The 14,380-nt window shown below is 56.4% G+C and overlaps 1 protein-coding gene across 2 annotated transcripts in view; it reads right to left on the bottom strand.

Annotated features, from left to right (window-relative positions):
- C1H22orf15 (chromosome 1 C22orf15 homolog) overlaps positions 1 to 14,115 on the bottom strand; it is a 34,845-nt gene extending 20,730 nt beyond the window's left edge. For both annotated transcript variants that reach the window (XM_040349003.1, XM_040349011.1), the window contains exon 1: positions 14,072 to 14,115. In XM_040349003.1, coding sequence (XP_040204937.1) covers positions 14,072 to 14,096 — 25 coding nt within the window. In that variant the 5' untranslated portion in view covers positions 14,097 to 14,115. The remainder of the gene's footprint in view (positions 1 to 14,071) is intronic.
- Between the last annotated feature and the right edge of the window lie 265 nt (positions 14,116 to 14,380).

Here is a 14,380-nt window from a genome sequence, read left to right as displayed (position 1 = left end):
TTCCTCCCTCCCTCCACCACTGCCACTCATCCCATCACCCCCAGCAATCTCACTCATCCCCCCCCAGCACTGACACTCATTCCTCCTCCCTCCACCACTGCCACTCATCCCATCACCCCCAGCAATCTCACTCATCCCCCCCCCCAGCACTGACACTCATTCCTCCCTCCCTCCACCACTGCCACTCATCCCATCACCCCCAGCAATCTCACTCATCCCCCCCAGCACTGACACTCATTCCTCCCTCCCTCCACCACTGTCACTCATCCCATCACCCCCAGCAATCTCACTCATCCCCCCCCCCCAGCACTGCCACTCATTCCTCCCTCCCTCCACCACTGCCACTCATCCCATCACCCCCAGCAATCTCACTCATCCCCCCCCAGCACTGAAACTCATTCCTCCCTCCCTCCACCACTGCCACTCATCCCATCACCCCCAGCAATCTCACTCATCCCCCCCCAGCACTGACACTCATTCCTCCCTCCCTCCACCACTGCCACTCATCCCATCACCCCCAGCAATCTCACTCATCCCCCCCCCAGCACTGACACTCATTCCTCCCTCCCTCCACCACTGCCACTCATCCCATCACCCCCAGCAATCTCACTCATCCCCCCCCCAGCACTGACACTCATTCCTCCCTCCCTCCACCACTGCCACTCATCCAATCACCCCCAGCAAACTCACTCACCCCCCCCCAGCACTGACACTCATTCCTCCCTCCCTCCACCACTGCCACTCATCCCATCACCCCCAGCAATCTCACTCATCCCCCCCCCCCCAGCACTGACACTCATTCCTCCCTCCCTCCACCACTGCCACTCATCCCATCACCCCCAGCAATCTCACTCATCCCCCCCCAGCACTGACACTCATTCCTCCCTCCCTCCACCACTGCCACAAATCCCATCACCCCCAGCAATCTCACTCATCCCCCCCAGCACTGACACTCATTCCTCCCTCCCTCCACCACTGTCACTCATCCCATCACCCCCAGCAATCTCACTCACCCCCCCCCAGCACTGACACTCATTCCTCCACCACTGTCACTCATCCCATCACCCCCAGCAATCTCACTCATCCCCCCCCCCCAGCACTGACACTCATTCCTCCCTCCCTCCACCACTGTCACTCATCCCATCACCCCCAGCAATCTCACTCATCCCCCCCCCCAGCACTGACACTCATTCCTCCCTCCCTCCACCACTGCCACTCATCCCATCACCCCCAGCAATCTCACTCATCCCCCCCCCAGCACTGACACTCATTCCTCCCTCCCTCCACCACTGCCACTCATCCCATCACCCCCAGCAATCTCACTCATCCCCCCCCAGCACTGACACTCATTCCTCCCTCCCTCCACCACTGTCACTCATCCCATCACCCCCAGCAATCTCACTCATCCCCCCCCCCCAGCACTGCCACTCATTCCTCCCTCCCTCCACCACTGTCACTCATCCCATCACCCCTAGCAATCTCACTCATCCCCCCCCAGCACTGACACTCATTCCTCCCTCCCTCCACCACTGTCACTCATCCCATCACCCCCAGCAATCTCACTCATCCCCCCCCCCAGCACTGACACTCATTCCTCCCTCCCTCCACCACTGCCACTCATCCCATCACCCCCAGCAATCTCACTCATCCCCCCCCAGCACTGAAACTCATTCCTCCCTCCCTCCACCACTGCCACTCATCCCATCACCCCCAGCAATCTCACTCATCCCCCCCCAGCACTGACACTCATTCCTCCCTCCCTCCACCACTGCCCCTCATCCCATCACCCCCAGCAATCTCACTCATCCCCCCCCCAGCACTGACACTCATTCCTCCCTCCCTCCACCACTGCCACTCATCCCATCACCCCCAGCAATCTCACTCATCCCCCCCCCAGCACTGACACTCATTCCTCCCTCCCTCCACCACTGCCACTCATCCCATCACCCCCAGCAATCTCACTCATCCCCCCCCCAGCACTGACACTCATTCCTCCCTCCCTCCACCACTGCCACTCATCCAATCACCCCCAGCAAACTCACTCACCCCCCCCCCAGCACTGACACTCATTCCTCCCTCCCTCCACCACTGCCACTCATCCCATCACCCCCAGCAATCTCACTCATCCCCCCCCCCCAGCACTGACACTCATTCCTCCCTCCCTCCACCACTGCCACTCATCCCATCACCCCCAGCAATCTCACTCATCCCCCCCCAGCACTGACACTCATTCCTCCCTCCCTCCACCACTGCCACAAATCCCATCACCCCCAGCAATCTCACTCATCCCCCCCCCAGCACTGACACTCATTCCTCCCTCCCTCCACCACTGTCACTCATCCCATCACCCCCAGCAATCTCACTCACCCCCCCCCCAGCACTGACACTCATTCCTCCACCACTGTCACTCATCCCATCACCCCCAGCAATCTCACTCATCCCCCCCCCCAGCACTGACACTCATTCCTCCCTCCCTCCACCACTGTCACTCATCCCATCACCCCCAGCAATCTCACTCATCCCCCCCCCCAGCACTGACACTCATTCCTCCCTCCCTCCACCACTGTCACTCATCCCATCACCCCCAGCAATCTCACTCACCCCCCCCCCCAGCACTGACACTCATTCCTCCCTCCCTCCACCACTGTCACTCATCCCATCACCCCCAGCAATCTCACTCATCCCCCCCAGCACTGACACTCATTCCTCCCTCCCTCCACCACTGCCACAAATCCCATCACCCCCAGCAATCTCACTCATCCCCCCCCAGCACTGACACTCATTCCTTCCTCCCTCCACCACTGCCACTCATCCCATCACCCCCAGCAATCTCACTCATCCCCCCCCAGCACTGACACTCATTCCTCCCTCCCTCCACCACTGCCACTCATCCCATCACCCCCAGCAATCTCACTCATCCCCCCCCAGCACTGACACTCATTCCTCCCTCCCTCCACCACTGTCACTCATCCCATCACCCCCAGCAATCTCACTCATCCCCCCCCCAGCACTGACACTCATTCCTCCCTCCCTCCACCACTGCCACTCATCCCATCACCCCCAGCAATCTCACTCATCCCCCCCCAGCACTGAAACTCATTCCTCCCTCCCTCCACCACTGCCACTCATCCCATCACCCCCAGCAATCTCACTCATCCCCCCCCAGCACTGACACTCATTCCTCCCTCCCTCCACCACTGCCACTCATCCCATCACCCCCAGCAATCTCACTCATCCCCCCCCCAGCACTGACACTCATTCCTCCCTCCCTCCACCACTGCCACTCATCCCATCACCCCCAGCAATCTCACTCATCCCCCCCCCAGCACTGACACTCATTCCTCCCTCCCTCCACCACTGCCACTCATCCCATCACCCCCAGCAATCTCACTCATCCCCCCCCCCAGCACTGACACTCATTCCTCCCTCCCTCCACCACTGCCACTCATCCAATCACCCCCAGCAAACTCACTCACCCCCCCCCCCAGCACTGACACTCATTCCTCCCTCCCTCCACCACTGCCACTCATCCCATCACCCCCAGCAATCTCACTCATCCCCCCCCCCCAGCACTGACACTCATTCCTCCCTCCCTCCACCACTGCCACTCATCCATCACCCCCAGCAATCTCACTCATCCCCCCCCAGCACTGACACTCATTCCTCCCTCCCTCCACCACTGCCACAAATCCCATCACCCCCAGCAATCTCACTCATCCCCCCCCAGCACTGACACTCATTCCTCCCTCCCTCCACCACTGTCACTCATCCCATCACCCCCAGCAATCTCACTCACCCCCCCCCCAGCACTGACACTCATTCCTCCACCACTGTCACTCATCCCATCACCCCCAGCAATCTCACTCATCCCCCCCCCCCAGCACTGACACTCATTCCTCCCTCCCTCCACCACTGCCACTCATCCCATCACCCCCAGCAATCTCACTCACCCCCCCCCCAGCACTGACACTCATTCCTCCCTCCCTCCACCACTGCCACTCATCCCATCACCCCCAGCAATCTCACTCACCCCCCCCCCCAGCACTGACACTCATTCCTCCCTCCCTCCACCACTGCCACTCATCCAATCACCCCCAGCAAACTCACTCACCCCCCCCCCCCAGCACTGACACTCATTCCTCCCTCCCTCCACCACTGCCACTCATCCCATCACCCCCAGCAATCTCACTCACCCCCCCCCCCAGCACTGACACTCATTCCTCCCTCCCTCCACCACTGCCACTCATCCCATTACCCCCAGCAATCTCACTCATCCCCCCCAGCACTGACACTCATTCCTCCCTCCCTCCACCACTGCCACAAATCCCATCACCCCCAGCAATCTCACTCATCCCCCCCCAGCACTGACACTCATTCCTCCCTCCCTCCACCACTGCCACTCATCCCATCACCCCCAGCAATCTCACTCATCCCCCCCCAGCACTGACACTCATTCCTCCCTCCCTCCACCACTGTCACTCATCCCATCACCCCCAGCAATCTCACTCATCCCCCCCCCCAGCACTGACACTCATTCCTCCCTCCCTCCACCACTGCCACTCATCCAATCACCCCCAGAAAACTCACTCCCCCCCCCCCCCAGCACTGACACTCATTCCTCCCTCCCTCCACCACTGCCACTCATCCCATCACCCCCAGCAATCTCACTCATCCCCCCCCCAGCACTGACACTCATTCCTCCCTCCCTCCACCACTGCCACTCATCCAATCACCCCCAGCAAACTCACTCACCCCCCCCCCAGCACTGACACTCATTCCTCCCTCCCTCCACCACTGCCACTCATCCCATCACCCCCAGCAATCTCACTCATCCCCCCCCAGCACTGACACTCATTCCTTCCTCCCTCCACCACTGCCACTCATCCCATCACCCCCAGCAATCTCACTCATCCCCCCCCCAGCACTGACACTCATTCCTCCCTCCCTCCACCACTGCCACTCATCCCATCACCCCCAGCAATCTCACTCATCCCCCCCCAGCACTGACACTCATTCCTCCCTCCCTCCACCACTGTCACTCATCCCATCACCCCCAGCAATCTCACTCATCCCCCCCCCCAGCACTGACACTCATTCCTCCCTCCCTCCACCACTGCCACTCATCCCATCACCCCCAGCAATCTCACTCATCCCCCCCCAGCACTGAAACTCATTCCTCCCTCCCTCCACCACTGCCACTCATCCCATCACCCCAGCAATCTCACTCATCCCCCCCCAGCACTGACACTCATTCCTCCCTCCCTCCACCACTGCCACTCATCCCATCACCCCCAGCAATCTCACTCATCCCCCCCCCCAGCACTGACACTCATTCCTCCCTCCCTCCACCACTGCCACTCATCCCATCACCCCCAGCAATCTCACTCATCCCCCCCAGCACTGACACTCATTCCTCCCTCCCTCCACCACTGCCACAAATCCCATCACCCCCAGCAATCTCACTCATCCCCCCCAGCACTGACACTCATTCCTCCCTCCCTCCACCACTGTCACTCATCCCATCACCCCCAGCAATCTCACTCACCCCCCCCCAGCACTGACACTCATTCCTCCACCACTGTCACTCATCCCATCACCCCCAGCAATCTCACTCATCCCCCCCCCCAGCACTGACACTCATTCCTCCCTCCCTCCACCACTGTCACTCATCCCATCACCCCCAGCAATCTCACTCATCCCCCCCCCCAGCACTGACACTCATTCCTCCCTCCCTCCACCACTGTCACTCATCCCATCACCCCCAGCAATCTCACTCACCCCCCCCCCCAGCCCTGACACTCATTCCTCCCTCCCTCCACCACTGTCACTCATCCCATCACCCCCAGCAATCTCACTCATCCCCCCCCAGCACTGACACTCATTCCTCCCTCCCTCCACCACTGCCACTCATCCAATCACCCCCAGCAAACTCACTCACCCCCCCCCCCAGCACTGACACTCATTCCTCCCTCCCTCCACCACTGCCACTCATCCCATCACCCCCAGCAATCTCACTCATCCCCCCCCAGCACTGACACTCATTCCTCCCTCCCTCCACCACTGCCACTCATCCCATCACCCCCAGCAATCTCACTCATCCCCCCCCAGCACTGACACTCATTCCTCCCTCCCTCCACCACTGCCACTCATCCCATCACCCCCAGCAATCTCACTCATCCCCCCCCCAGCACTGACACTCATTCCTCCTCCCCCCAGCACTGCCACTCATCCCATCACCCCCAGCAATCTCACTCATCCCCCCCCAGCACTGACACTCATTCCTCCCTCCCTCCACCACTGCCACTCATCCCATCACCCCCAGCAATCTCACTCATCCCCCCAGCACTGACACTCATTCCTCCCTCCCTCCACCACTGTCACTCATCCCATCACCCCCAGCAATCTCACTCATCCCCCCCCCAGCACTGACACTCATTCCTCCCTCCCTCCACCACTGCCACTCATCCCATCACCCCCAGCAATCTCACTCATCCCCCCCCAGCACTGACACTCATTCCTCCCTCCCTCCACCACTGTCACTCATCCCATCACCCCCAGCAATCTCACTCATCCCCCCCCCCAGCACTGACACTCATTCCTCCCTCCCTCCACCACTGCCACTCATCCCATCCCCCCCAGCAATCTCACTCATCCCCCCCCAGCACTGAAACTCATTCCTCCCTCCCTCCACCACTGCCACTCATCCCATCACCCCCAGCAATCTCACTCATCCCCCCCCAGCACTGACACTCATTCCTCCCTCCCTCCACCACTGCCACTCATCCCATCACCCCCAGCAATCTCACTCATCCCCCCCCCAGCACTGACACTCATTCCTCCCTCCCTCCACCACTGCCACTCATCCCATCACCCCCAGCAATCTCACTCATCCCCCCCCCCAGCACTGACACTCATTCCTCCCTCCCTCCACCACTGCCACTCATCCCATCACCCCCAGCAATCTCACTCATCCCCCCCCAGCACTGACACTCATTCCTCCCTCCCTCCACCACTGCCACTCATCCAATCACCCCCAGCAAACTCACTCACCCCCCCCCCAGCACTGACACTCATTCCTCCCTCCCTCCACCACTGCCACTCATCCCATCACCCCCAGCAATCTCACTCATCCCCCCCCCCCAGCACTGACACTCATTCCTCCCTCCCTCCACCACTGCCACTCATCCCATCACCCCCAGCAATCTCACTCATCCCCCCCCAGCACTGACACTCATTCCTCCCTCCCTCCACCACTGCCACAAATCCCATCACCCCCAGCAATCTCACTCATCCCCCCCCAGCACTGACACTCATTCCTCCCTCCCTCCACCACTGTCACTCATCCCATCACCCCCAGCAATCTCACTCACCCCCCCCAGCACTGACACTCATTCCTCCACCACTGTCACTCATCCCATCACCCCCAGCAATCTCACTCATCCCCCCCCCCCAGCACTGCCACTCATTCCTCCCTCCCTCCACCACTGCCACTCATCCCATCACCCCCAGCAATCTCACTCACCCCCCCCCCCCCAGCACTGACACTCATTCCTCCCTCCCTCCACCACTGCCACTCATCCCATCACCCCCAGCAATCTCACTCACCCCCCCCCCCAGCACTGACACTCATTCCTCCCTCCCTCCACCACTGCCACTCATCCAATCACCCCCAGCAAACTCACTCACCCCCCCCCCCAGCACTGACACTCATTCCTCCCTCCCTCCACCACTGCCACTCATCCCATCACCCCCAGCAATCTCACTCACCCCCCCCCCCAGCACTGACACTCATTCCTCCCTCCCTCCACCACTGCCACTCATCCCATTACCCCCAGCAATCTCACTCATCCCCCCCAGCACTGACACTCATTCCTCCCTCCCTCCACCACTGCCACAAATCCCATCACCCCCAGCAATCTCACTCATCCCCCCCCAGCACTGACACTCATTCCTCCCTCCCTCCACCACTGCCACTCATCCCATCACCCCCAGCAATCTCACTCATCCCCCCCCCAGCACTGACACTCATTCCTCCCTCCCTCCACCACTGCCACTCATCCCATCACCCCCAGCAATCTCACTCACCCCCCCCCCAGCACTGACACTCATTCCTCCCTCCCTCCACCACTGTCACTCATCCCATCACCCCCAGCAATCTCACTCACCCCCCCCCCCCCAGCACTGACACTCATTCCTCCCTCCCTCCACCACTGTCACTCATCCCATCACCCCCAGCAATCTCACTCATCCCCCCCCCAGCACTGACACTCATTCCTCCCTCCCTCCACCACTGCCACTCATCCCATCACCCCCAGCAATCTCACTCACCCCCCCCCCCCCCCCCAGCACTGACACTCATTCCTCCCTCCCTCCACCACTGCCACTCATCCCATCACCCCCAGCAAACTCACTCACCCCCCCCCCCAGCACTGACACTCATTCCTCCCTCCCTCCACCACTGCCACTCATCCCATCACCCCCAGCAATCTCACTCACCCCCCCCCCCCAGCACTGACACTCATTCCTCCCTCCCTCCACCACTGCCACTCATCCCATCACCCCCAGCAATCTCACTCATCCCCCCCCAGCACTGACACTCATTCCTCCCTCCCTCCACCACTGCCACTCATCCCATCACCCCCAGCAATCTCACTCATCCCCCCCCCAGCACTGACACTCATTCCTCCCTCCCTCCACCACTGCCACTCATCCCATCACCCCCAGCAATCTCACTCATCCCCCCCCAGCACTGACACTCATTCCTCCCTCCCTCCACCACTGCCACAAATCCCATCACCCCCAGCAATCTCACTCATCCCCCCCCAGCACTGAAACTCATTCCTCCCTCCCTCCACAACTGCCACTCATCCCATCACCCCCAGCAATCTCACTCATCCCCCCCCAGCACTGACACTCATTCCTCCCTCCCTCCACCACTACCACTCATCCCATCACCCCCAGCAATCTCACTCATCCCCCCCCCCAGCACTGACACTCATTCCTCCCTCCCTCCACCACTGCCACTCATCCAATCACCCCCAGCAAACTCACTCACCCCCCCCCCAGCACTGACACTCATTCCTCCCTCCCTCCACCACTGCCACTCATCCCATCACCCCCAGCAATCTCACTCATCCCCCCCCCAGCACTGACACTCATTCCTCCCTCCCTCCACCACTGCCACTCATCCCATCACCCCCAGCAATCTCACTCATCCCCCCCCAGCACTGACACTCATTCCTCCCTCCCTCCACCACTGCCACTCATCCCATCACCCCCAGCAATCTCACTCATCCCCCCCCCCAGCACTGACACTCATTCCTCCCTCCCTCCACCACTACCACTCATCCCATCACCCCCAGCAATCTCACTCACCCCCCCCCCCCAGCACTGACACTCATTCCTCCCTCCCTCCACCACTGCCACTCATCCAATCACCCCCAGCAAACTCACTCACCCCCCCCCAGCACTGACACTCATTCCTCCCTCCCTCCACCACTGCCACTCATCCCATCACCCCCAGCAATCTCACTCATCCCCCCCAGCACTGACACTCATTCCTCCCTCCCTCCACCACTGACACTCATCTCATTCTCCCCAGCACTTCCACTCATCCCATTGCCCCCAGCAATCCCACCCACCACTCATTCATCCCCCCACCACTGTCACTCATTCCTCCCTATCTCCACCACTGACACTCATTACTCATCCCATTCCCCCCAGCACTTCCACTCATCCCATTCCCCCCAGCACTTCCACCCACCACTCATTCATCCCCCCACCACTGTCACTCATTCCTCCCTATCTCCACCACTGACACTCATTCCTCCCCCCCCCCAGCACTTCTACTCATCCCATTCCCCCCAGCACTTCCACTCATTCCATTGCCCCCAGCAATCCCACCCACCACTCATTCATCCCCCCACCACTGTCACTCATTCCTCCCTATCTCCACCACTGACACTCATTCCTCCTCCCCCCCAGCACTGCTACTCATCCCATTCCCCCCAGCACTTCCACTCATCCCATTCCCCCCAGCAATCCCACCCACCACTCATTCATCCCCCCACCACTGTCACTCATTCCTCCCTATCTCCACCACTGACACTCATTCCTCCTCCCCCCAGCACTTCTACTCATCCCATTCCCCCCAGCACTGCCACTGATCCCATTCCCCCCAGCACTGCCACTGATCCCATTCCCCCCCAGCACTGCCACTGATCCCATTCCCCCCAGCACTGCCACTGATCCCATTCCCCCCCAGCACTGCCACTGATCCCATTCCCCCCCAGCACTGCCACTGATCCCATTCCCCCCAGCACTGCCACTGATCCCATTCCCCCCAGCACTGCCACTGATCCCATTCCCCCCCAGCACTGCCACTGATCCCATTCCCCCCCAGCACTGCCACTGATCCCATTCCCCCCAGCACTGCCACTGATCCCATTCCCCCCAGCACTGCCACTGATCCCATTCCCCCCAGCACTGCCACTGATCCCATTCCTCCCAGCACTGCCACTGATCCCATTCCTCCCAGCACTGCCACTGATCCCATTCCCCCCAGCACTGCCACTCATCCCATTCCCCCCAGCACTGCCACTCATCCCATCCCACCAGCAGGGGCATATGTACAGGAGTTGCCAGGGTCACAATTGCATGCTCCAGGGTTTCAATGCGGCCCCCTGTACACCTGGATAGGAGGGGCTGCATATAGAGGAACCTATCCCTAAATGTTCCTTCTGCTGCAGCTGAAAGGCTGCAGAAGGAAAATGAAGGGGAATGGTTCCTCTATATCATGGATATGCAATTAGCGGACCTCAGGTGTTGCCAAACTACAAGTCCCATCATGCCTCTGCCTCTGGGTGTCATGCTTGATGCTGTCAGAGTCTCGCTATGCCTCATGGGACTTGTAGTTTGGCAACAGCTGGAGGTCCGCTAATTGCATATCCCTGCTCTATATGCAGCCCCTCCCTCGTGCTATCCACCACCTGCTGCCCCAATCTCCTGTGTACTCTTTGGCCCCCCCTCCCCCACAGTGCTGCCGGGTTCCCCCCTCTCCTCTCCTTCCTGGCTGCTGCGGGGGGATGTTTTCTGCATGGAGCGTGGGGAAGGGACCAGTAAATGTGTAATTTACCGGCTCCTCCCTTGCCTTAATGAATAGGGATCACTGACCCAGTTCATTTATAACTGAGACATGGTAAACTATGTTTACTATGCTTCAGTTTGTGAATGAACAGGAAGCTCTGTATGGAGCTATTTCTGTCCATTCATTCTGTGCAGCTGTGGCTGCAGAAATGGAGATTGTGGGCTGTGTCCTCAATCTAATTTCTCTGTTTCAAAGATGAAACATCAGAGGTCTGTTTAGACCCCTGATATCACACCCACAGTCCAAATTTCCCATTGCGCACACTCCTGGAATGCACGCTTAAGGTACTGGATGCTGTAGCGACCGCTAGCTCGATACTGGAGCCTGTAGATATTGGCCAGCACATCAAGGATCATCAATTTCATCCAAACTTTTTTTATTCAAAAAAGCTCACATCACAAAACAATGTAGTACAACGTTTCGGAGCCATGTAGGACCCCTTTGTCAGGGGTCCTGCGTGGCTCTGAAAAGTTTCACTACATTGTTTTGTGATGTGAGCTTTCTTGAATAAAAAAACGTTTGGACGAAATTGACGATCCTTGGTGTACTGGGGAATATCCACATATGATATCTCACCCAAGCCCCCCCCCCAACGGGCTCCTAAAAAAAAAAATTGAAAAATAAATAAAGTGGTAACAAATAAAATAAAAAAAATACTGACACCAGTGTCGGTGTTACTAGGGTCCCAAAGGTCGCACTTGCGACCAAGCTCTGGCATTCTGCCACCATGGGTGTCCCCCGACTCGTGGTCAGGGGGGGCCCTTTATGGTTTCTTGCACCCGGGCCCTGAAGGTTCTAGTTACGCCTCTGATTGTAGCAATGTGCCATTTCTTCAGTGGTGTCACATGAAAAGATGTAATAAAATATTTACAGAAATGTGAGGGGTGTACTCACTTTTGTGAGATACAATGGAACCTTGGATTACAAGCATAATCTGTTCCAGGAGAATGAGTAAAGGAAAAGAAAGACGCCTCTAAGTGCAGTCAGACGAACCACGTTGCCGCCCCTTCTCCCCACTGACACCATCGGCCTGGTGTGCCCCGCAGTGAACCCGGAATACAGGCTTCCCTGCTGCCTCTTCTCTCCAACACGTATGAGAACTCTGGATGGCTCTACACTGCTCTCTACCACCATGCTGAGGATGGACACATGCCACAGATGAGGACTCCTGAACAGCGATCAGTCTTTTTCCCTAGTCAGTCCAACCCCCCTCCAAAAATTGCTGATCACCGCCATTACTAGTAAAAAAAATATATTAATAAAAATGTCATAAAACTATCCCCTATTTTGTAAACGCTATAACTTTTGCGCAAACCAATCAATAAACGCTTATTGCGATATTTTTTTACGAAAAATATGTAGAAGAATACGTATCGGCCTAAACTGAGGAAAAAAAACGTTTCTTTATATATTTTTGGGGGATATTTATTACAGCAAAATGTAAAAAATTGAATTTTTTTTCAAAATTGTCGCTCTATTTTTGTTTATAGCGCAAAAACTAAAAACCGCAGAGGTGATCAAATACCACCAAAAGAAAGCTCTATTTGTGGGAAAAAAATAACGCCAATTTTGTTTGGGAGCCACGTCGCACGACCGCGCAATTGTCAGTTAAAGCGACGCAGTGCCGAATCACAAAAAGTGGCCTGGTCTTTGACCAGCAATATGGTCCGGGGCTTAAATGGTTAAAGTCAGCATACTGCACTTGGAGGCGCCTTTCTTTTCCTTTTTTATATCTTCAGAGTTTGCTCTAACCAAAGTGCTGCCAGAAGTGCCATCTCATCACTATCATCCCTCTGACCAGCTTTCCACCTCCACCAGAGCGCCCTTATCTCCTCTCTGTTACATTCCAGGAGAATGCTTGTAATCCAAAGCACTCACATATCAAAGCGAGTTTCCCCTTAGGAGTCAATGGAAACAAAGATAATTTCGTTCCGCATCGACTTCTATGGCATGCAATACCGCATGTGGCCATATGTGGGGGGGCACCGGAGAGCCTCTGAAATACTCAGAAAGGCTCGGGGATAGCTTGGATGAACTCGGAAAACCTCGGAAAGGCTCGAGAACTGAGTATTTCTGAGTATTTCCGAACTGCTACGATCGGCTCTGCTCGACTCCGGCGCCCCCGCATCTCTGGCCAATGCCCCATTAGCTTGAATTCTGCTAGTTTTACGAGACAACATTCAGATTTTTTTTTTTTAAAGTTGCTTGTTATTCAAAATGTTCATTAATCACGTTTCTCGTAAACCAAGGTTCCACTGTACTGTAAATTCGATGGGGGCCTATACTGCTATTACTTACAGCTTTTTATTTGGTACTTCTGTTGATTTAAAAAGGTCTTTCAAATGTATTCTAGATAAAAAAAGAAGCCAAAAGTACCCTGTTGGGTGAAAGGGGGTGTTGCAATAATATTGCCATCGTTTCTGACAATTTCAAATTACACACTTTCCATAAGGCAACACATTTTATAGTGTTGCCTTATGGAATCCCCTGTTTTTTTAGAGCTAAGTGGCTCCACGTCAACCCCCCTGTCTCATCCCTCTAACCGCCGCATCTACAGGACATCTTGTTCTGTCAAAAAACAACAGACTTACTGGTTGATCACCAGGTGAAATTAAAGGAAAGAAAACCTAAAAAAGAAAACGAATGCAGCCATCACATTTAGGAATTGGTAAGTTGCAATATAATAAAGGTTTGCTTTTAGGTTTAATACAGTTTGAAGTTAGAACGTGATTGGTTACTATGCACAGCTGCTAAAGATTCTGTCTTCTCTAATTGTATTGAATTCCTCCCTATGATCGCAAAGTTCAACAAACCAGCATACTCTTGCCAGTAGTCATTTTGACTAATGCCGATCATGCACTATACAATCCTCCCAAGAAATTCAATAAAATCTCTCTCGTGAAATAATGCTGTCAAGCTACGTACCTCCATATTTCACGGTGATAAACATCTTATATACGGTCTTGATGCTTCACGCCGGTGGTCTTCAGCTCCTACAAAATCCTGAATTTCTTTGAAAATATGAGTCTGTTCTGGTTTCTCACGCTGAAGAGAGAGGAAACCTCCAGATTGTTGTTGCTGTTTGTCTCTAATAACTGGCTCTATTCAGCAAAGAGTGAAGCCTTTTGTCTTGGTATCTAAGAGGCAACAAAAGCATGTGCCAAGAAGCCTCTAATTATCCTCTGTGGGATTTTACAATGACGAGAGTAGACGGAACAGGTTCTACATCTCCAC

This window comes from Rana temporaria, chromosome 1, assembly GCF_905171775.1.
Source record: "Rana temporaria chromosome 1, aRanTem1.1, whole genome shotgun sequence".
Taxonomy (NCBI): domain Eukaryota; kingdom Metazoa; phylum Chordata; class Amphibia; order Anura; family Ranidae; genus Rana; species Rana temporaria.
This window is presented reverse-complemented; position numbering and strand designations above follow the sequence as displayed.